The 23,517-nt window shown below is 45.7% G+C and overlaps 1 protein-coding gene across 3 annotated transcripts in view; it reads left to right on the plus strand.

Annotated features, from left to right (window-relative positions):
* Nucleotides 1-23,517, plus strand: part of CCDC62 (coiled-coil domain containing 62) — a 498,667-nt gene that overhangs the window by 15,351 nt on the left and 459,799 nt on the right. For all 3 annotated transcript variants that reach the window (XM_069619632.1, XM_069619633.1, XM_069619634.1), the window contains one exon: nucleotides 14,953-15,116. In XM_069619632.1, coding sequence (XP_069475733.1) covers nucleotides 15,081-15,116 — 36 coding nt within the window. In that variant the 5' untranslated portion in view covers nucleotides 14,953-15,080. The remainder of the gene's footprint in view (nucleotides 1-14,952; nucleotides 15,117-23,517) is intronic.

Genomic DNA, 23,517 nt, shown 5'->3' on the forward strand with positions numbered 1-23,517 from the left:
AATAGAAAAATAATTTGACTAAACTCAGAACATGTGACTAGTTACTTGCATGTACTGTCTTGAACGAAAAGAAATTGGACGCAAAATGATTATGGTACATGGCCTTACCTTGACGAACAAACAGTTAGATGCAGGGATCAGAGTAGTTTCTTGTCGTAGAACAGGGAGCAGTTCACAGGTTGCAAACTGACGAGTTTCCTCGAAGTGGTCACGGAAGTTCACAGAGACGAAGAGCAGATAACCAGCACCTTCACGGGTTGACTAGCAAAGCGCAAAGAAGTTCACATTAGAAATATAAAGTGGGTTATAAATAATTCGAAACAGGGGTGTGTTTGTGAATGAATGACATGTATATGTCGTGGCATTATGCGGTTTGCAGGGGGCCGCCCAGCGTGAGGGGGAATGCTTGGCAGGAGACACGGGGTCTGGAGGTAGACATGGGAACAACAACCCATGCTCTATAGACCACTTTGAAGTGTACATGGTCTTTGGCACCTCTTGGCCTTTATCGCTCCCTGACAGCTCCACTTGGCAGCACAAGTACCCCGGTGCGAACTGCCTTTGATAGGGCGGGGGGTGGATTGGGGCGGTGGTCGTGCAGACAAGACACAGGAAGACTCGTGAATGGAGACACACTTATGTGGATTGCAGGGGGCCGTCCAGCGTGAGGGGGGATGCTTGGCAGGAGACACGGGGTCTGGAGGTAGACATGGGAACAACAACCCATGCTCTATAGACCACTTTGAAGTGTACATGGTCTTTGGCACCTCTTGGCCTTTAACGCTCCCTGACAGCTCCACTTGGCAGCACAAGTACCCCGGTGCGAACTGCCTTTGATAGGGCGGGGGGGGGGTGGATTAGGGCGGTGGTCGTGCAGACAAGACTCGTTTGCCGCAGGGCCTCACCAAGGAGAGGCCATCTAACTGCATGTAAGAGGCAGGCTGCAGGATCTAGTACATGGAAGGCAGGGGGGTGAGTTTATAAATACCTCACCCTCCCAGGAGAATATATGGGTGCAGTTCACCCTGGAGACCCTGGATGCCTAGGCAGTTAGTCAGCATCAGGCTGGCCTGTGGTGGCAAGGCGGCACGGGCCAGAGGGGGTCAACTCTGTACCCGGTGCCCAAAAGGATGATTTATTATGATCAACCATATTGATTATTTACCTATAACCATGTTTTGTATCAATAAAATCCAACGGCCTTCCTTTTATTGCCAACGCTTGAACAAAGTAGTGTGGTAAGTATTTTTGGGGGAGGAGGCAAGGCCGGGAGGCTTGATGCCAACCCGCAAAATAACATATGTATGTCTGCTGCATATGGGTTCAACGGTTATGTGGATTGAAGGTGGGCGGCCAGCGTGAGGGAGGATGCTGGCCGGAGACATGTGGTGTCACAAGACAAGGCACAGGAAGACTATTCAATGGAGACACACTAGATTCATTTAAAAAAATCAAAACAACCATTGTTAAAATATATGTTGGGTTTTATTTTAGATCTTAATTTCAATTGAACATAAATAATAAACATTACACATTGTAAAGTTCCGGTTGCAGCACATCCAGGGAAAATCCGCGGTATTGTCCACTGTCGCTGGGGAAATGTTGTCTAATGGCAAGTACCGCACAGGCAGGTATTACTCTCCGAACGCGGTGTCCGAGCCTCCCGTGAAGCCACCAAGTGAAGCAACGATAGGCCACCAGCCTGTACCACCTGTGAAAATGAAAGATGCAAACTGTATTAAAATGACAAAACTTTCTTATCACTGTCGATTCAGGTAAAAAATGTCATTCTGCTTTGAAAAAAATTCTATCTAGAAAATGCACAATATGGAACCAATTTACATGCATTCGAATGATATGTAGATGTAATTTTATATGTGGGAGACGACCATGACATAGTAGTGGCATCACTGACATCAAAACCAGAGTATACTTACTTGTTACTCGGATTACGCGGACGAACAGTGCCGCGAAGTTCGTGCATAAGCACCATCATCATCCTCAACACGGTCCGTGAGAGGCAGGCTTCCCTGAACTCTGGCAGCTCGGTGATGCATTGCGGACTTGGCTCGCCTTCCGAAATGTAGGCCAAGCACCCGGAATTTTCACGGCAGCAGCAGTTCTCCTCCTCAGTTGGCATTAGCTCGCACCGATTGCACGTACACCAGGTGGAGACGCCGTCCATGCGACATGGTCCAGGCTCTTCATCCGTTGACTGGTCCTCCCAACTGCCGTCCGAATCCCCATCGTTTTCGCGTGCTTGCCTTTCCAGTAGTTCTTGCTCGGTGTACTCGGGCTCGTACATATACGGCATTATTGTAGCCATTGTGTGGTAAAGAAAGTAAAATAATTTACAGAGATGGTACAGGTGTTCACAAGGCCTAGAAGCGGCGAAGGTAGCTGACCAGAGCACAGAAACGAGTCACAGAATACTCAAAGTAACACAGAGAGAGTAATGGAATCGAAAATCTGCTGCTGTGTGTTGTGAAACGGTGTGTTTATACTTATTGAGGAAAGAGGCGTCCTGCCATTTCCATGGCGACACTTCATTAGCTGAGGCGCAGCGATTGTTGACACGAAACGTGCTTTGGCGTTGGGAAATGGGCGGTACGCGTCTGCTGATGTCAGGCTCAGGGGCGGGGGATTTGATTTAGTGCCGCAAAAGCAGGTGAGCCAGGGCGATGGGGGGAAATGATAGGATTATCAGAAAATGGCGGCTGATTTCGAGTGCGTTAATGGACGAAAAGTCGGGTAAGGTCCATAGGAAAGTTTTCTACGATCTACCGAGTTATGCTTAAAAAGACATGGCCGAACCGTAGGGACAATAAAAAAAAAGTCCCGGAACTATCCTTTAATAACTACTGTTGTGGCAAATTTCTGCCGTTTCCATGAAAAGCACAAGGCTGTGCTGCATGACACAGATTTGGGGGTCGGTTTATCGACTTCCCCATGATTAGCTGAAATATAAAATCTGTTTAGGCTGGCAGTTGCTAGTAAAATGATGAAGTTGTGATACTTAACTAGTTTTTGCCCAAAAGTTGACAGGATAACAAAGGAGGATGACAAATGGGAATTGCCATATGTTGCTCCCGACCCCTAAACCAATCCTGACTTGGAGGCTGGGTTTGGGAGGAGAGGGAAGGGCATCTGTCCAATCCTAGTGGCAGGACTTATTCCAGGGTACCTCCCCAAGATTGTAAAATTGGTGGTGTCATCACTGCTATATAAGGGGTACTAAACTAGGACAAGGGACAGAAAAAGGAGAAAGACAGGAGGACAGAGAGAAGAGACAGACCATCAGGCAGACGGCTGTAAGGAGACATCAGAGGAGATTGCTGAGAGTGCATCTGGGCGGAGATGTCTATCTCTAGGAAGGCCTCAAAGCTGACTGGGTCCTATGTTGGAGAGCCATCTTTGAGAGTGGAGTGACCAGACTCCTGCCCTATCTTTCCAGTGTCTTGAGATGTAGCTGGCTTTCCTGAACCTTAAACAGAGGCTTGCTATGTAAGTAGAACTGAGCCCTGGGAAACCAAAAAGGGGGAGGGTCAGCTTGCCTTGAATCCTTTCCCTTTATAGTGGGTGACGGTGGGGGAGGGGCAAAACTGTGTAGATCCTATGTAACAAAAAAATATTCAATTAATTTCCCATTCGGCAGAATACTACAGTGTGAATTTTGTTAAGTCAAAATTAACAAAGCTCACTTCCCAGTGTTCACTGAAAACTATAACCTATCATTTTAATTGGGTAATCCTTGTTGTCCAGCTGACCCTGACTTTTTTTAAGGAAGAAGGGTGTCTTTGTTCTTAAATCAGTCCAACCTTTTTATCCAGTTTACCCAACACAGGCCTTTCAGTAAGGGGGGGGGTCTGAAATCCAAAATTCCCCACCAATTTTTCTGTCTGACTTCTCAACCTAGACCAAAGCAAGGGGGTGTCTGAAAAACAAAGCGATAAATCACCCTTTATTTTAAACCAAAAGTGTGGGCGAAATTATAATTGCCATATGTATTTATCTTGAAATCCTACTGCTACCTTTTTAAGCCTGCTGGAAAATCAAAATCGCACAACCTTACATAAGTGCCCTTTGTTATTGATCAGTGTAATTATTTCCTGAAGTGAAATTTGCAGAAAGTAAGAATTGCGATTGTCCTTTTTAACTCACGTTTGTGATTTATTTATGCTGAGAGAAGTTGATTGTGTTGTGCCACAGATAAGGTGGCGTTTTGACATTTACGTGCTCATTTCTATTACTGTTCATTTAAATAAATACCAATATATTTTCCGTAAACCGGCCTGATTCTTTGCTCATTGTTGGCTCAGGGGAGAGGGATCCAAGGGGCATGATATGTGTCTGAGATAGAGCTAAAAGAAAGAACTGTTAAATAGTTTGTTGCATAACCACTTGAGCGGGGAGGGAAGGAACTCCCTGTGTTGAGGGTGGCTTATCAATAAACCATTACAAATTGGGTGATTGGGCTTGGATTTAGCTTGCTATTCCTTACCCATGACGAGTACATTGTGACAGTCTATTCATTTTGATGCAATTGCATTAAGGTGCAGGGAAATCTTTGTTTTGTTAAAGTGCTGCTAGGACTTGACTCCTGAGTTACAGGGAGATGTGTAGGTAAATGAGTGTGCAAGAATTTATTTGAGTGAGGAAATCGAGCAGGAAGAGGGTAATTTTTGCCCATGAATAAAGAAAGTTTTAATTGTGAAAATAACTACTGTACAAATGGGTGAAGCCAGGGAGCATCTCCTAATTAAATTATTTCTGGAAGGAGAATGGGTTGAGGACGATGCAGGAAACTGGCAAACCAGAATTGTGCGGGAGGTTACTCCGTAAGCAATGATATTTGGCTTGAAGCCGGAATATTGCACAAACCACTTGAAGCGTTTTATGACCACAACTGCTTGTGATGAACAGATACAAATGGCTCAGTTAACTGCTCAGTTATAGTTTCATTTGCTGTTGGTAGAAGAGCGTTGGCAAAATAGTGGGGCTAGTAGGACGACTCAGGCTGGAGACCTGTCCCGGGGCCAGGATCTTGTTCAACAACTCAAAGCTTTGTTAAAAACATTGCATCAAAGTGCAGAGCACGAAACCCACTTTTTTGCACTGAAAAATTCACAAAGTGTATAAAATCTGAGCGCACTGCAACACGAGCTAAATGCGCAGTCTGCTCTTAATAGTCTTTTTGGAGGACATTATCGCATTCAAATAAGAAATAAAACGATGGGTTTGATTCCCAAAATGACTTTGATCAGATACATCAGCAGGGACAACAGAGGACACAACTGCCTCAGGAAAAATACCTCTTGAATCAGGATAACCATGTCCTTTTACAGAGGATAAATCAGTTGTAAATGGAGGTAGAATTGGAGAAGAAAGGAATGAGCTTATAGAGCGAGTGAGGCAAATGGAAGCTGACCCATTAGTGGCAGCAAAATATAGGGTTGAACAAGAGACAGATTAGTCTCCAGAATTAAAAATCCAGCTCTCTGACTACCAGTAGCAAATGAATAAAGAGAAACGCAGGTGTGAGAGCCTCACCAAGGAAAATGAAAATGTATATATAGGACCTGAGGCACCCTGACCAATCGGGATGTGGGACAAGACCAACCGATCAAGGTGAGGCGGCCTTTCCAACAGGGGCCTCATGCCCGTCATTACAACCTCTCGTGCACAAATGGGAACAGACCTCATGCATACCACATATCAAGAACAGGGTGACATGAGGCAGTTAGACTTACCCAGGCCTAGGCCAACGGATCAAGAAGGCCAGTCCCTGTCTGTTATTCATGAGGATTCATCTCTACCGCACAGAATGGAAAATGGCCGGACCAGTGTGTACTGGGAAGTAAGGAATAATACGGTAAGTACTTCAGACCATGAAAACTCTTATGAGGGGAAAGTCAGGGAGTTAGATTGGCTGAAGATTCGACTACAAAGAGACCACCTTGCCTGCTTCGCTGAAGAAGAAAAGCAAGACCCTCAGCCCAGGAAGGGCATTCTAAAAACATCTGTATAGTCAGGGGAAGAGGGTGAATTCCCCAGACTCCTTGCTAGGAGGGATGAGGAAAGTGGGTTCTATCCTGGGCCTGAAAGGAACCCAGGGAGAGTGGGCGAGAGGAGTCCAGACCCCATGGTTCTGGGAGATATCCTCAGTTTCATAGAGATGGGTAGCGCCTAGAGGACAGGGAAGGGAGTACCGGTAGCAGTTCTGAGTCAGAAGGTGAGTGGACTCTGGTGTAGAAGAAGGGGAAAAATACAGGGAAACAAAGAAGGGGTTTTGCCAAAGGACCAATAAGGCCAATCCAAGCCATAAAGTGCTTTCTGACCCCATACCACAAGAATGGCAAGTATTCAGTATGGGAAAACCTGGAACTTTATGAGCACTTGATGGCATCATTCCAGATCAGGCGTGATGTGAATTGTATAGCATTTGCTAAATGGGCGTTCTCACCGGAGTACTCCAGTTTCTTTGCAGGACTGGAGGGCAAGGATCATCATAAAGGGTCCACTTATAAGGTGGCCATATTGAAAACAAATTAAGGCTGTATATAACTTGCAGTGTTGGGATGATCAGGCGGCTAGGGAGTTTGTGCAGGAGTTGAGGGCATTTGCTCAGACTTCCAGGCGGGTGAACACCAATAGTAGGTGACTAAATATTTCCATGCTCTCCCCAAATATATAATGAATCAGTTGGTGCGTGATTTCATGAGCATAGGACCTGGATTGGGTGTTTGAACAGGCAACCAGGATTTATGTCATGATGCCTACCCCCGGGCATCCGGATCGAGTCCATCAGCCCCGGGAGCAGGCATCCATATACTCATTAAAACCCAGTGCTGTTTGGATTCAGTCCTGGTGCCATAGGCGCCAGGCTCATAGACTTTCCTTACCTTATACAGACCATGCTGCAAATGAGTCCAAGCCAACATGAGGCCTGGATGGGACTATTTTATTACAGGGACTATTTTTTACTCGGGTGTGGTTCTGGGGAACTTCTTACCTGAGCCTACTTTGCAGGCTATTTACACCACGCCCGAACAGCAGCTCATGCTTCATGTTATTCTGCATCCAGCAGCGTAACGCTCACCGTGTCTGCAAGTCCGCATCCAGTCTTCTGCCACGCCCGCCTCGAATCCGGAGCTCCTTGACAAAAGGAAAAGAAAGGAGAAGAGGTTAGATCAGACCTTATTTGATTCCTTACCTGATTCCGGACCCAGCTCATCTCCGAGCCTGGAAAGGACATTATTTCAGCACGCGTCGCTTCGCCAGCAGCAGCGCTGCGTTATACTCCCCAGTCCACCGCATCTTTCAACTCGGCGCTGCCTCCATCATTTTCTTCATCGAAACCTAGCACCTGGGGTGAAAACAAAAGGAATAACAAGGTGAGCCGAGAAAACCGACAAAGACAATCTCTTTGCCACCATAGGCTTACCTGCTTTACCACCGGAGGTATTATCCTTTAATTCGTCGCATCTTTCTATGCCGCACCTATAAAGGGAGAGAAAACAGCAAGTTAAACTCATGCAATTTTTACCGGACAGTGTTTGGTAATACAGACTCTTACCTGAATGCCATCAGCTGCCTTCAGGCAATATTCTTTTGGACCTAGCTGCAACCTAACGAGGGAATGGAACAAGAGTGAACATCGGACATATTGAACTCTTTGAACTTTATAGACACTGGAGTCAATATTCCTCCGGAACTCCTCCAGTACCTTCAAACCAGTGAAGTAACTGGTATCTACGCGCCCCTGCATGCCATGCAGGATGGAGAGCTCCTCATTTAAAAACATAAGGTGAGGTTACCAAGAGGGGTTATCGGAGGTGATTAGTGGGGGGAGAAAGAACAGTTGGGGTGGGGGGGCATCACTTAAGTCCACGGGTGGCTAAATCCCTTTCTCCACTTGCAGGAGAATACTTCTACGAGTCCAGCAGACAAGATTAGGCGGGCCAGTCCAGACTGTCATCTCTTCATTACGCATCACGTTGGTGGAGACCGCAGCTGTCCGGGTCCGATCGACGCCCCTGTGGGAATCAGGTGAGCGTAACAATTTATGAGGTCTAAATCCTGCTGAGAGTAAAGATACTGTCAAAACCCCCAAACCATCTAACACCCTTGCTGTTGCAAAGGTGGCAGAGGTAAAAACTACCCCTCCATTGGATCTGGGCCTAAAAGTAACCCTTCTGCCAACAAGCAAAATGGAAAGTGGAAGTGACCCCCATCAACCCAGTCCAATCGAAAGGTAGTCAAGCGGGGGCCCAGAACAATGATTCCCCTGGCCCTGCCACCTGTATAAGTGCTAGGTACAAGGGTACTAAACCAATCCTGGGGTATGCATACACTCCCCCGACCCAAGGGGGGAACTATATCGGGCAAGTACTGCCCCAGGAAACTTCCCTCAGGAGAGTATCACTCCACCTCTCAAGATGAACTTTTTTCCCATATATCCGCCAAACCAGAACTTCCAAAACAATCCCTCTCTGGTTCCAGGACAATAGATCCCCGAACCCGGGAGAAGGGAGATTCAGGATGGAAAATTATTGGGGGAATTTCCAGTACCCGAGCCACTCCGGCAGAAAGGACAGTTGCCCCTTTCAGGAGCAGCAGAGGTATGACTTGAGACCTCCCTACCACCCAGATGAAGTCTTACAACTAGAGCGACGGGTCCAGCAACTAACAAATGATCTCGGGCAAATGCTGAGGACTCGGTCCAACTCTCAACCTAACCCAGCGTCCCACAATTCCCCAACACCCAGGCCTGATGCCCCAGGGGGGAAATGACGGTAGAAAACCTCAGACAAACTACAGGTTCCAGAAGAGGGGGCCCGGGTGGAGAGGAGATGCCAAGCCCTTGAGGAAGCTTTCTTTCTCACCCTAACAGAACCCCTAAAAACCTCTCAGCCTGAAAGTGTCTCGTCTACCCCTGAAATATGAGACCCCAAAGGGTAAGTAGGAAAGGCCAAAGAAGATCCCACTTTGTGGAGGAACTCCAGATTATCCCCTTTGAAGGTAAGCAGAACCTCTCCCAAGAACAATGGGTCCCTAAAGACCCTGAGTCGGACAGGTTAAGTATGGAGACCGAACCAGGAACTATTCAACCCCAAACAGATTAAGCCTCCTTCCTCTTCTGAAAGTCCTGGCTTTCTCCACCTACTCAGGAAATCCTCTGTGCCACCAATTTGAGAAAACTGCTGTGAACTATCGGGTGAAGGTTCACTGGTGGACCCATACTATGTGGGGAATATGGGGCAGGAGAGTCGGAGGACTTGATAAGAGGTCTAATGGACACAAAAATCATGCTTGCGCCATCTAAATAAGTGTGAACAGGACTTGCCATACACTATTTGAGGTTGAAATAAAGATTTTGTTGAGCAGGAGCTAAAAGTAGCTCCTGGTTATCGAGAATCTCTCAGTAAGTAGGAGCTACTGCTGTGTAACCAGGAGTAGGTATAAACCGAGTCGCAAATCCAACTTCCACTTGAGATGCATGCTATAACTTTTTGTCAAATGTATATGAACTTTATGTTTTAAACATACTCTACATCAGGCGTGTTAGGGAGAATTCTCAGAAATGTGCTAATTCCCTTTTACGTTCGAGACCACCAGCACTTTTGCGGGACTTTAGGACTTTTTAATTTCTTACCTAGAGAGAGTGAGACCTTTTTCCCACTCTCATGTATTTTTCTGTGATTTGGACTCAGTGTTTCTTTTGACTTTGGAGTCTGACAAAGTCCATAGGTATCATCTTTACTTTGTGACACACAGCACCTTCAGTGCAGTGCCACAGGGAAGTCTGTTTAAATACCTTCTCTTAGTGAAACTGTTTCCAAGAGCAGTGAAGTGAAATTGACTTTACTTACAATTTGTAACTTTTCTAGACCCAGCACACACTATCTTACCACAGGGTTCTGGAGGGGTTACTTACTATCCCCTTTGTCTAGTTTCCATGTAACATTTTATGTTACCCTTTCTACAATTAATGGCTGGAGGCAGTGGTTTACTTTTTACTACCATTGTGTGTTTTTACTGCAGGCTGCAATTGCAGCTGCAGTAAGGCACCCATGGGTGCCCACTTTGTCACAATGGCACGGTCTTCTTTTTTTCACCATTTCTTCTTGGAAAGGTCCTTCTTGAGATTTACTCTGCGTGTCAAACAAAGTTGGTACTTTTATTCCTTTTGTCTTTGGCGGGATTCACAAGTGAAGCCCGCCTCTGACTCCAGCGTGTCTGGCAGGGGCAGGAAGTGAAGGAGGTGCCCAATCGCTGTTCTTCATCCCCATGGTTATAGGAATGCGCCTATAGGTGATTGGCCCGAGCCATCCTGCTGTGATTGACAGCTAGGGAGGAATGAACGGGAGAAACCTGCATAAAAGGCGAGGCTTTTTGTCTTGGAAGGCAGAGCTGACTGCTGGACTAAGGAATCTGAAGAATAACTTGGAAGACATGCCTGCTGCAACTCCTGGACCGTTGGTTTGCCCGGTGAACCCCTGCTGCTATGCTGAAACTCTGAATTCGTTTCGACTAGAGAAGCCCTGCAAGGACGACTTCTCCCCTTGAGTTGGTGGGACCAGTCGACCCCAAAAGGAAATAGTTTGGACATCCTCTCAGAGCTGGCTATACTTATTCTTCTGCTGCTGGAACTGAAGTGCCAGGGAGAGGAACACCAAACCACGTGGATCACTTTTAAGTCTGAACCGAGCCTCAGGAAGATCCTTCGGGCTCCCTTGAAGCAGGACCGACCAAACCTGAGCCACCTCAACAGAGTGCTGGACCCCAGATGCAAGGAAAGTCTAGAGTGGTATCCGTGAGACCGCGGTGGTGCGATTTGCTGTAGACGTGAGGAGTTGAAACCGCAAAGTGCAGCTGAATTGAAGTTTGGCCATTGCTGCCGCTGGCCGTCCCATTGCAGTGCAGGAGTCCCCAGACGTCCTCCCTCTTGTCCCCACAACGGAGGCCCAGGAACAATAGGATCTGCAGAGCTGTACAGGAACATAAGCCAGTTGGACCCATTTCTTCAAACCAAATGTACTGTTGAGCTAAGGGGACTATTACCTCTTGTTGTGTAGCCTTATTTGTTCTCAGTTGAGACTTGTCTTGGTTGCCCTTCCAGAGTTGCTTGCAGCTTGGCCCCTCACACGCCTCCCAGCTTGTGGCCCTTCAAGTGATTTTTATTTCTACAAATTTGTCTAAAAACATTGTGCAAAACTTTAGTTACCTTATCTTCAGCTGCCCTAGACTTTGCTCAACTTACATTGGCTGTCCTGGCTCCCTGAGAGACTCTTCTTACCCCTGACTCTGTGCTTTACCTTTCCCCCAGAGAAGGGTTAATTTACTTTGCATTGGCGGGTTCAGAAAGTACTTATTAGTTCATCAACTATTTGTTAACCTTTGTTTTATTCCCCTATCTAACCTTTGCACCAAACTCAGTATTGCACCAGTGATCAATCAATGTCCACAGTGCCCTAGCTATTTAAGTCACTTGAGGGTGTAGCAAGTGTCTGTGTGCCGTCCCCAATGGGTATCCTCTGATTAGAGAAACTAAGTGTGTTTTTAATTGATTTATTTTTATTTTTAAAAAAAAATTTTTTTACAAACGTTATTTTTCTTTTAAGAGCTCAAGTTATAAGCATACAGAACAGAAACAAGGTACAGTTCCTCATACGTTCAGTTCTCATTTCCTTCTGTTGTGGGCTCTTGAGTATAACATAAACAATTGAACTCCCCCATGAACCCCTCCATTCCCCCCCCCTCGCCCTTCTCGCTGGAAATCTTGTCAGTGTTCAGTTGAGATGAGAAATCTTAACATGAACATTTGGGTGTATTGCCGGATGGCCTGCCTTTACCAGTCTTGTTTGGTCACAAAATAGAAACCTTACGGAGGGTTCTGGGTTTAGAGTACACCTTCTCCTTCTCTTTGGTAAATTCATGGAGGGGCAACCACGGGTTCAAGTATCTGGGGTATGAGCCATATGCCAATGCTTTTTATATTCTCCATAGCCATAACTCACCATAACCTCACCCACCAAAGACTGTGTTTTGAAGTGTATTTTGAAGCATTACATGTTTTGCTCCCTTCTGAAGAAGGTTTATATAACCGACTGTTAAATTAATAATTGTTTAAACAAGAAACCCTGAGTGTGAGATGAGCCTGACTGCTGAGCCACACTACCAACCTGTGTAGTACAGACTTGGTTCCTATTGCCAGGAGGTCAAGGTTGATGTAGTCTCCCAAAGTGCACTGCACACAATCTTGCCTAACAAGGCCTCACAATTTCCAATAGCTATTGGCGAGTAGAAAATGCTGTTCTATGTGCATTTGGCAATTTGAGAGGGCAAGTCCCTTATTTTTTTTTTTTTTATGCTTGGCTGGTACAAGGTAAAATGTTGCACCCTGTTCAACTTGTTTATTAATACTCGTTATATGCATTTCCAAGCACACAGAATTATTGTCACATAGGTATGTTTGTATAGCGCCACCTGTTCTAGGAGTCAAATGTAGCTCCTGGTAGTTGTTTGTCTCAAGGTAGCCAGGTTCTTTTAAGCTACTAGCGGGACTTATTTATGATAATTTAGAGCCCTGCTTTGTCTCCTGACTTGGGCCAGTGTATGAATGATGGAAACGTAGTTTGTTGCAGGTCTCCACTGCTTGACAAATGCATCGGTTGTTACCACTGCTTGATGTGGCCTACAGCTGAACAACCTAGCTCCAGCGGTCCGTTGAACCTTAAGACAAAGAAATCTGTCCTGCATGGACCCAATATACATCAAAGTTATAGGAAGACTCTCCTGTCTAATCTTTAGTCATTGAAATCTCTCAGGATGGCTTGAATTCCAGTCTGCTACAATGTTTGATAGCCCTAGGAAGTACTCTGACTGGACAGAGGTGTTCTTAACCATAAAGCAGCCATCCGGGAACAAGTACATCCTAGGTAATTGAGCAACATTTAAGTGGTAAGATAGATCATTCTCAACAACGCACACAGTTAACTGTTTTGGGAGTCCCTCTTGACCTCAAAAGAGCCAACAAATCATAAACAGTTGATGTAATGCTCCAGTTACTCCAGAGTGCACCTCTGCGGTTGATGCGCTGCAGCAGTGAGCTCCCTAGCTGTCCTATCTGACTCTTGTTAGGTCCCTGGAGCCCCCTAAGAGTACTCTCCCATTCTATGCTTTTATGTGCTGTAACCAAAAGTACATTTTCAATCTAGCTGTTTGAAATCTGCATCAACTGGTTGTATATGCAGACAATGCAAGACTCTGAAGCAGCAGGGTTTGTGGAAAATCGACTGAATGCAAAAGGCAAATCAACCTACTATCCGAGCAAGATATCTGAGTGAAGTAACTTCTTCACCAGCAATGATCTTATTTCTGCATAATATTACTTATGGAATTGTGAGCCTTATCGAAAGCTGGGCATGTGGCTACGAATCCTCTCATTTTCTTGACAAAGGAATCTCCAAAAAGAACACCTTTTGCAAGACCTGTAGGTGCCTGTCCCGCAGGATCGGCACATTTTGGATTAGGTCTGCTGTGCACTTGGTAATAACTAATTTTACTGGCTCCGTGTACTTAAAATGCTCAATTGAAATAAATAAATGGTAATTTCTTATGACGTGTGTAACATTGCCTCATTCGCTACATGTTACTCTTGACTTCTGGTTCAACAAATGTATAACAAAATGGTTGGGGTTAGATTAACTCCGATCGGTTACTAGGGGAAACTCTACAACTAAAGGAAGACTTCTAAATGAAGCTGCATTATAGCTTGAGCTCTACAGTGATCCCTTGGCGCTCCCAGCATTCCCCTAGTGATCACACTTAAGTTCCAAAACCTATTCTATGAAGTGCTCACCCTTCCAGGGATACCCTAATCCACAAAGAAATGTCCAAATGATGTGGCCAACCGAAATAGTGTTTAATGGGAACCTTAAGCACTACAGTAAGTTATACCAGGTTTTAGGCCTTACTTTTGGGTCTAGAAGATGTTATTTCCATCAGAGACCCACTGACGGATGGGTGCTCACCAAGATGGCTTCTCGGGGCGTGTACTCTCTTGACTTGTCCAAAGGTTTAAATGCTATATAGCCATAGTATACCTGTTTGCATTGGGACACTCGTACTCTGATGGAGGTCTTGGAGAGGAGGGTAAATGCTTTTCTTCTATTGTATAGGCCATCACATGCTATATCTCCGTGATCATCGGGCAGCATAGGTTGGGGGAGCAGGGCCCTACAACTCCCACCCTTTACCCCCTACATGTAGCTCAAGCTTATAACAGCAATGCCCTGGTAGTTAAGGGGTTCTGAGTTGCCGGGTCCACTACATGCCTTTGGATCGTGTCTGACAACTTGACTTTGCCACAGCCAAAGTGTCTGATGGAGACGAGGACCTGTACGTTTAATGGAGTGGTCAGTGTGGTTTTATTTCTTGCCATCAAGCTTTTCATTTGTGTAGGAGATGGTCTCGGACCATTGGGTGTTTTATGAACTAATTCAGCATTTGTTAATGTCTGATGCAGCATTTTTTCATGTGTCAGATACCTAAAGAACCCATACTTCTTACTTCTAATACTAAACGTTCTTCCTACTGCTCTCCCCAAGTCACGAGACTGTGCCGGAAGGAGGCTGCTATTTTCCCGCTAGGATGACTACAAGTTATTATGCACCCGTTACAATGCTCAAAAATAATTCTTGAATGAATAAACGCACAAACCTATTTTTGTAAAATCCTCCATGCCTGAGTGTTTGGAATCGCCGGTGGATAAGAGTGGATTTTCTTTACATGCTGCCGGCCAAAATAGTTTTTTTAAAAGTTGTAAAAACTGTAATTCGGCTGCTTTGAATGTGGAGCTGTGTGTGATGTATTTCCCCAGAGGAATGAAGCGGTGCTGACTTAAACCAAAAAGCAGTAAAAATGCTCCTATTTCTGTGCTTTGTGCAGATGCAATGAAATGGGTCGTTTGTAGGACGTGAGATGCTGCAGAATCGTGTTGACGCTCAACATCGACCACCAAGGATATTTCTCAGGCGCTGCTCATGTCTGCCTGAACAAGGAACCGTGAAATACCTATGAACCAGTCATTGCTACTCTCGCCTCCACCGAAGGTAAATCAATGCTGAAAATTCATGGATTTTGTATCGGACAAGTTAAAATTGAATACAGTAAATTGATTGAATCAAAATAACTTAAATGCAAGTTGTCGAAAACATAAACTGTGTAAACCAACAGTGTGTGATTACAGGATGCTTAAGGACGTGGGGCCAAATTATTCTAAAAAATGGCTAGAAGAAGTTAACAAGTGTTCCGGCATGATATGATACAAGTCATTTATAACACGCCTGTACACCAGTGTTCTAGGCAGAACAAGACGAGGGGAGGACAGACCGAGGACAAAACAAACATTCTTACTAGGCCTTGTGTCATTCAGATCGTGCAAGTGCGGGGGGATGGAGGGGGCGAAATGCCAGGGGGAGTCCGGGGGCGGGGAGGGAGAGTGCAAGTAACTCCTGGAGTGGTTCATAAGTGCAGAGAGTCAGGGAACTGTAGGGTTGCAGAAAAAGTCCCTTAAGTGGTATGGGGCCCAGAGGCAGTACAAGGGCAACTGGTCATGCAGGACCCTGGACCAGGTAACCAGCGGACACAGCCGGCAGGGAGATCAGCAAGGGGGAGGAAGGGAGAGAGAAAGCGAAAGGCGGAAAAGGAAGGTCTTGAGTTGCTTCCGGTGCCTTAGTTGGTCCTGCTCGAGTTTGAGAGGTTCAGGGAGGCTGTTCCAGAGGGAGGCCCCAACCGAGGAAAGAGATCTACCCCCCACTCTCTGCCTGAAGAAGCGGCTGACCTTCAGAGTTTTGGAGGTGGATTAGTGGAGGGCTAGAGAAAGAAGATGCTTAGGAAGAGAAAGCTGGATGTACTGTGGGCCCCGGCCCCAGAAAGCGGTATGGGCGATGCAGAGGGTCTTGTACTTGATCCTCATAGCCACAGGGAGCTAGTGGAGCCATTTCGGGGCTGGAGAGATACGATCCCTGTGCTTGTGGCCAAGTGTCTCAGCCCTGTTGTAAAGGGCAAAGAGAAGAGGCAGACATATTTAGAAAGGGGCTGTTTCAGTAGTCCAGCGTAGAGAGGACCAGGGGTCTAGAGACAGTGAGCTTCTGGGGGAAAGTGAGAAACGGAACGACATCTGGGGAGGTACAGCTGATAGTGAGACTTCTTAGAGATGTGAGAGAAGTAGAGGGTGGAGTCGAAGTTGACAACAAGGTTCTTAGCCTCACAGGAAGGAGCAGGTAGAAGGTCCAGGGTTGGTGGCCAGAGAGCGGAAAGGAGGGAGCGGGTGTCCCAATGAGGAGGATCTCTGACTTACTTTCATTAAGGCCGAGATTGTTGGAGGCACACCATTCCTGAATTGCAGTCAGGCAGTCTGGTATGAGAGAAGGAGAAAAAGAGAAGTGGCTGAGGGAGCCTGAAAGAGAGCGGGGTGTCCTTTGCATCACACTGAAAGTTAGAGCAGAAGGAAGAGGTGTGGTGGGATAGAGGTTCCAGGTAGTGGTTGAAAGCCAGGGAGAGAGGTTAGGCCCCTGGGGAACACCACAAGCAGAGAGAGGGAGAGATGGAACAGAGGAAAAACTCAAGTTGGACCAGGGAGGGTCGATCAGTGAGAAAGGTCATCCACCAGGCTTGGGCCTGACCAGAGACACCCTGGTTGTCTCTGAGGCGATTGCAGGAGAGATCAAAAAGAATGTGGACAGAGGCAGGCTGGAGTCAAGATTGGAGAGCAAGTCTTCACAGGTTTTCAGGATAGCAGTTTGCATGCTTCAGGCTGCTCTGAAGCCAGACTGGTGGCAGTGGAGACAACCAACAGATTCAGTATGTAGGTTCAGCTGGGAGATGGCCAGCTTTTCCAGGAGTTTGCCCAAGAAAGGAAGAGGAGTGAGAAGAGGAGTGCGAGGGAGACCGACCAGAGGAGGGGCTAGTAGCAACCAGGTGGATGTTAAGGTCTCAGAGGAGGAGAGGTCAGCCCACTCGGAAACCACAAACCTAACTGAAAGATATGTTGCATAAAAGGAAAGTAATGGCTATAATGTCTGATATGTATACTTGAGAATGTGTGGGTGGGTTGAGAGGCTGGTTTTGAGTTGCTCTGGAAGTTCAGGCCACTTCACCATGATCCAGAAAATGTTACTTTCCCCCAAGCCAAAGGTTTCCAGTCCTACCCTGATACTGAAAAAATGGCAGTCTCATCATTCTGACCTAGGTTTGGCTGTGCCCATGCGTGACTAATACAACTAACATTATCGGATTCTGTAAATCTGTGCGCACATTTAGACACTTGCATAATTGCATTACGATCAAAGTTCGACAAGTTGTGTTCTTTTGCCATTTTTTTCCCCATACTCTTTACGTGGGGAGATATCATTTTTTACATAGTTAGTAGATATTACTCCTAGATACAAAATGTGATTTATTTCGTTTTTATCAGTTCGAATTTGCACTGCAAATCTATGGTCTGCCAGAAGGGTACTCGCTGAATTATATTTCCTGCAAAATATAGTAATAACTCATTGGTCCCTGTGTATAAGTTCTAGGAAAGATTTCCATTTAATGTGTAATTTTCCCTCCATTTGTGTACCCCCTCAACTTTTTGCTTTGTTTAAACACCATAGTCTGACTTTGCCAGAGGAGCACAGCCTTCTGCTGCGCTCCCCTGGCCTTTCGCTCACTTTTTATGGGAAACTGACATACCCTTAAGGACAGTCAGTAATGGGAGAGTTTGTTTCTCTAAGTCCTTGTCTACGTTGAAACTTACCTGCAACATGTAGCAAGTGCACAAAGTACCTTACAGTACAGTGCACTTGGGTCTTCCTGTCATTTCTAAAGGCCCTAGATACTCTCGATGGATTTTTTAGGAGAAGTGCAGATGTGCCTTGGACAGGGCTGATGGCAGCTTATCTTCATGTATTTTTAACCCTTTCCTGCCAGGTAAACCGCGGTTACCACGTTTGGCATGGATAGGTGGCCTGGCTCCAAAAGGGCCCTGCCACGAGGTTCTTTGTCCTGTCCTTGGGCCATCTTGCCCCTTCACCTTACCCAGATCAAGCCAGCACGAGTCAGTCCTTATTTGGGCATGCATTCTCCCACGGAACACCAAGCTTTTGCAGGCTTCTGCATCCCTTGTCTGTGTGCGCTTCCAGGATGTGGGCTGGACTGTCTGGTTCCAATACACATCCTGTGTGCCAGAGAGTCTGGTGTGCTGTGAATGCCTGGGACCACTGTGGTCCGTAATTGGTCCACGTGTGGTATGACTGTATGTAAGCAGATCTCCCGTTGGGTCCTCTTCGTTTTGGCGCAAAGGAGATTTTGGATAAGAGAAGGCTCCAAACACCCATACCATGTCGGTCTCTGGAGTTCTCACTGAACGAAGGATAGGTTCCAAGTATCCTGAAACAAAGAAGACGAGTCGAGGAACAGCTGGTGAACCGCTAAAGGTTTGGTACACTAAGCCTGCTGTCGTCCCGCTGGACCCCTCTGCATCTGGTCGTCCGAGAAGGTCTGCGAAGACGCTTCAACCCTTTGGAATAGTGGGACCCAGTGCTCCAGATAAGATTTTGAGGTGGGGAGTATTTTACTCCCAATTTTTAAACTTTGAGAGTAAATGGGATTTTAAGCGAGTAAAAATGACTTTTCTCCTTTGCAAGAGAGTAAAATGTATGTGACATTCAGCCGACGTGTGCAATAACTGTATGGAAATCATTATTATGCGACAGCTTTCTGCATTGTGACAGAATACAGTTTTCATTATTTCTATAAGGTCTGGCCATTTGATCTCTTCTGTATATATTTAAAATGTTCACAAAAACCTAGCCAATTATATAGTAAAGCAAACATGAATTGTATTGTGTGTTTTGAGGTTCGATAGCAGAATTGTCTTTTGATGTTTAATAAAGTCATCATTTCCTGGAGCTATTACTACCTAATGGTAGACCAATGTTATGATACAACAGTTCAGAGAGGCAAGGACTCCATGCTAAATTCTATATTTAATCTAATGGTCAAATGGTTATTTACATAGCTCTTTTGGCAAAGTGCTGTACATAGAACATATTTATCACAATTATCACCAAACCAAAGTCGGTACTCCTTTATCGATCTCGAAAGGATGAAAGGCTGAGGCGGACTTGCAAGGATTCGAACCCGCAACCTACAAATAACGCACAGATTGCAGCAACAAGTGCTCAACCGGCTGAGTTATCTTATTGGCGAACAGCCATCAGAGGTTGGTTAACCTGAGTATTCACTGAGGTATAATAATCACAGTACCTAAATGTATGACAAACCATTTATGAAGCCCTACATAAAGGTAAACACCTATCTGGATTATCACAGGGACAGGTTTTGTTGAGTTTCCATTTCAATAACCAATGTAACTTTCATTTGTTTGTATTTGAACAGCACTTGCGCTTTCGGGGAGAGTCAGGTTTTGGGTGTTTTAATTGTAGTCTTGAAGATTTGAGAGGCTAGAAGAAGACCTGTGATTGGTGTAATGACAATCACTCACCCATGAGCAAAGACTCTGCTGCCACTTACCATTTATAGTAATGTACACCATTGACTGCAAGGTTGAATGGATGTAAACTAGACTGTGCATAGTCATCATTGTTCACACTGTTTTTATAATTACAGTGTAAATTAAATTATTAGTGTAAAAATGATCTGCCTGCGCATGGTTATGCACACATTACTGGAACTACTGGATTGCTTTCACTGGACAAAAAAAGCATAATTTGTTAAACAATATTAATTCTCAATTGCTACTTCGTTTTCCATATTATTGTACAATCCTAAAATTCTAGGAAAATATGCACAGTGCTTCTAAAGCTGAATGGAAAGAAATGATTCTGAGAAATACATTCTATTTCAGAGGTGGCTTGCAATTACATTCATATAGATAAAAATCAAAAAGAAGCCTTCTGGTTTCTGTCAAGTAACCTGACCTTTGCACTGCCCTCTGCTCTAAACCGGTGTGTAAATGTACACAGGAAAATAATAAAGCTGTCGTATTTACAAGATTTTCATGCGTAAAAAGGCCTTGTACGCACCTTCTCTGGAGGCCTGGTGGGACCAACTACTCTCTGCACCTTCATCAAACCCTACAAGTTAGCCTTCTCAGAAGTGTCCCTGGGCCAATCAGTGGGCTGACTAGCTTGCGCAGGACCTTTGCTCTGAAACCGCTGCTGTTTCAAGGAGGCCCTTGAAACTTGGTACATCGCAAGCTCTGTGTTCACGGCACTCTCACCAAATTTCGTACACTTGGCGTTCCCAGGTCTGGAGTAAAGAGAGAGCGCCCGAACCAGAGTACACGTGGTTAATATGTTGCCCAGCCGTGGTTTAAAACTCATTGCAGCCGTGCCCTGAAACTTGCTAAAGCGGAAATGGCCTGATCCATCCACCAGGAGCGGAGAAATCGCCACTGTCCCGTTTGGGAATCAATGCTGTATATTCGTCGATGAAAGCCGCAGAGCCACGATATTGCTGCATTTGAACCTGCAACTGAAGTGGACTCGACTTCTGAAGTTTGGTCGAGTGCGCCAGGGGTTAGTGAGTAATTGCAACCCTAACCTGTAGGCCCTAGCGCATCCATACATTTTTACGCATGAATGGCCCCTGAGGGCCCCTCTCCTTTCCACTACTAGTGCAAACTATTCCCAAACTCTGGAACCTGCTTTGCCCTGTTGGGGCCACCCTCCACGAATAGTGGGAACGTATTCTGCATCACCTCACCCACCTTCCTGAGCTGCTCCAGACCCTTGAAGAGACTCTGCTTTGCCACCAGCATTACCGCGTGCGCTAGCATTACAAGTACATTTGAGCAATAGGCTTCACTCTTCCTAGGGATTGGACTGCCTTTCAGTTAGGATCGTGTTTGATGCAAAAATGACTAAAGACTATTTGCCCTGCCTGCTTCCTCCCCCTTTCAGGTTGTGGACCCATTTTGTGCATTAACCCTTTAGACCCCATTGGTCTTTTATATATGTGTATTGATAGGATTGTGTTGGCTTAGAAGTATTACTGCGATTGTATTTGTGTGTTGAATCTCAAAGGCCTTGAAATAAATGTATTTGTATTTTTAATAAATATACACCTGACTGGCATATATGTGTATTGATAGGATTGTGTTGGCTTAGAAGTATTACTGCGATTGTATTTGTGTGTTGAATCTCAAAGGCCTTGAAATAAATGTATTTGTATTTTTAATAAATATACACCTGACTGGCAGTGATTTGTAAGTGTCCTTTACTCTGTGTGTTCATTGAGGCTTTCCATTACCCTCACCCCTCCTGAGACCTAGTCTTGATGCCGCCAATGCTAAATTGATTGGTCTGGCTTGTCCACAAGGTTACCCTGTTCCAAGAAACTAGGCTAGCCTTCCGAACCTCTGTCCACCAGGTCAGAGTTTAGAAATCCGTCTTAACAATAAGGAGTTTGGTTATTTGGGAATTCGGTTTGTGTCCAAATTTTCAGGAGCTCCTCATATTACAAAACGGACACCGAAATTCAAACAAGCCTTCGGTAGAGTCTCCAGGCTTATGAATATGCCCAAATCAAACCTATTGACCAGATTAAGAATGTTTATGCCACTAAGGCTGGAACAGTAGCTAAATATGGGTCATCGTTATGGGGGTATGTGAAGGCTCTAGACCTTCAAGTTGCAGAAAACGACTTTTTCAAAATGTCCTAGGTTTCCCCGATTGGCGTTCAATCATGGGACAAAGTAGAGTTTGGACTTTTGGGAGAGAATTAAAAATTTCAACCAACTTTAAACTGGATATGCGACTGGAGTAACCAGAGGGTTTCTCTTACCCTGCTGATTATTAAGATGTTCTTATCCAACTCGAATGCACTTGTAATTGCTTGGCTGAACCACGTACATACACAATTAACAACTATTCACATGCAGTCCTATTTTAAAGAGACTCCCATCATGGAGCATAAAATAGCCACTGTTTTAAAGAATAGGATAAGGGCCAAAGTGCAGCAGCACAGAGAATCACGTGAATTACTACAATATTTTAACTTGAAGCGTGTGTGTGACGAATCTAGCGAGGTCGTCACTAATTCACTGGGAAATCTCCCCTCATGTGGCCAAGGAAAGGCGGAAGCTACTTGACTCAGCCGCCCCAGGGTCAATCTGTGGGAGGACCACATGAGGGAGGACCACATGAGGGAAGACATCCGTCAGGGAGGTGGAGTAGACGTGCTAGGTCACGGCAGACATTTGCCTGTTTCGTTGGCCTCTGGTAACACCCACTCACCTCCCTAGTCCTGTATGGCATACTGTAGTGTGGGTGTAGAACATCCAGTCATGAACAATTAACTTTATTTACTCCCTTTTAACCCTGAGATGAGGAAGAGGACTGGAATAATGAAGATCACTAGAATCAAAAAGCAAACACTGCACTCTAGTTGTTGGAAAAGGTTAACAGGTGTCTGGACAATTAAAAACGCCACACGTAGAGAGGAGAGACTTGCTTCTCCCGATGTCGGTTGGGACACTGGAGGAGAGCAGGCTGCAGTTTGGACCAGAGAAGCTGCTGTAGGTGCCGTCCTGGGAAGTCTGGAAGCCGAAGGTTCGCCGTGCTTGTGCCATAGACAGCAGGAGCTGTCAGATGGAGGAGGCAAAGCGGGAAACTGAGAGCAGACGGGACACCCTTCCAGCCGGCAAGCATGGTGAGACGCTAAGGACGTCAAAGCAGTCGATGGAGACCGGCGAGTCCAGAGAGCGCGTTTGGGACCTTGCGGCACTTGCTGCATACCGTTGATGAACCTGTTAAGCCCAAGCAAGAGAGCTGGGACACCAGGGCGATTGAGCGACAAGACCAAGACAAATAAAGAGGGCTTGCTGACCCAATATATGAAGTATAATTAAAGAATCTTGGAACTATATAAAAGAGAAGGTGATTACTGAGAAGTGCGTGTCTGGGGCCAGCACCTAAGTGACAAAATAAAGTCCTGGCAGGAGAGTAAACCAGGCGTACAGCGATCTGGGACCTGCACACAATCAAGATTGCTGAACTTGGAAAAGGGGGAAAGCAGTTCCCAAATGTGGAAACTCTAGGGGAAGGGAGTCTTCTTCCCCTTTTGCAGGTGAAGTCTGTGAACTGTGGTAAAGTCAAGAAAGCTCGGGAGAAGGGGCATACCCCTTGAGCCTGTGAATTGTGGAGCTCTGAAACCTGTAAACTGTGGAACAGCTAGGAAGGGCCAGGGGCAGAAGCATGCTGAGAAAGCCCAGCGGCAGAGACATGCTCCTTGGCCTGTGAATTGTGTAACTATGAAAATCTCAAGGGAAGGGTCATACCCCTTGGGAATGGTATAACCAAAAAGGAGATCAAGAGAGAAATCCTATATCTTGAGTCGATTAACTGCATAAACCGGAGGAAACTCGTAAACCAGAGGAAACTCTGGGGAAGAGTCATCCCCCTTGAGATTGTGGAGTATGGTAATGTAAAAGTGAAGAAC

This window comes from Ambystoma mexicanum, chromosome 10, assembly GCF_040938575.1.
Source record: "Ambystoma mexicanum isolate Mex_15411 chromosome 10, UKY_AmexF1_1, whole genome shotgun sequence".
NCBI lineage: Eukaryota > Metazoa > Chordata > Amphibia > Caudata > Ambystomatidae > Ambystoma > Ambystoma mexicanum.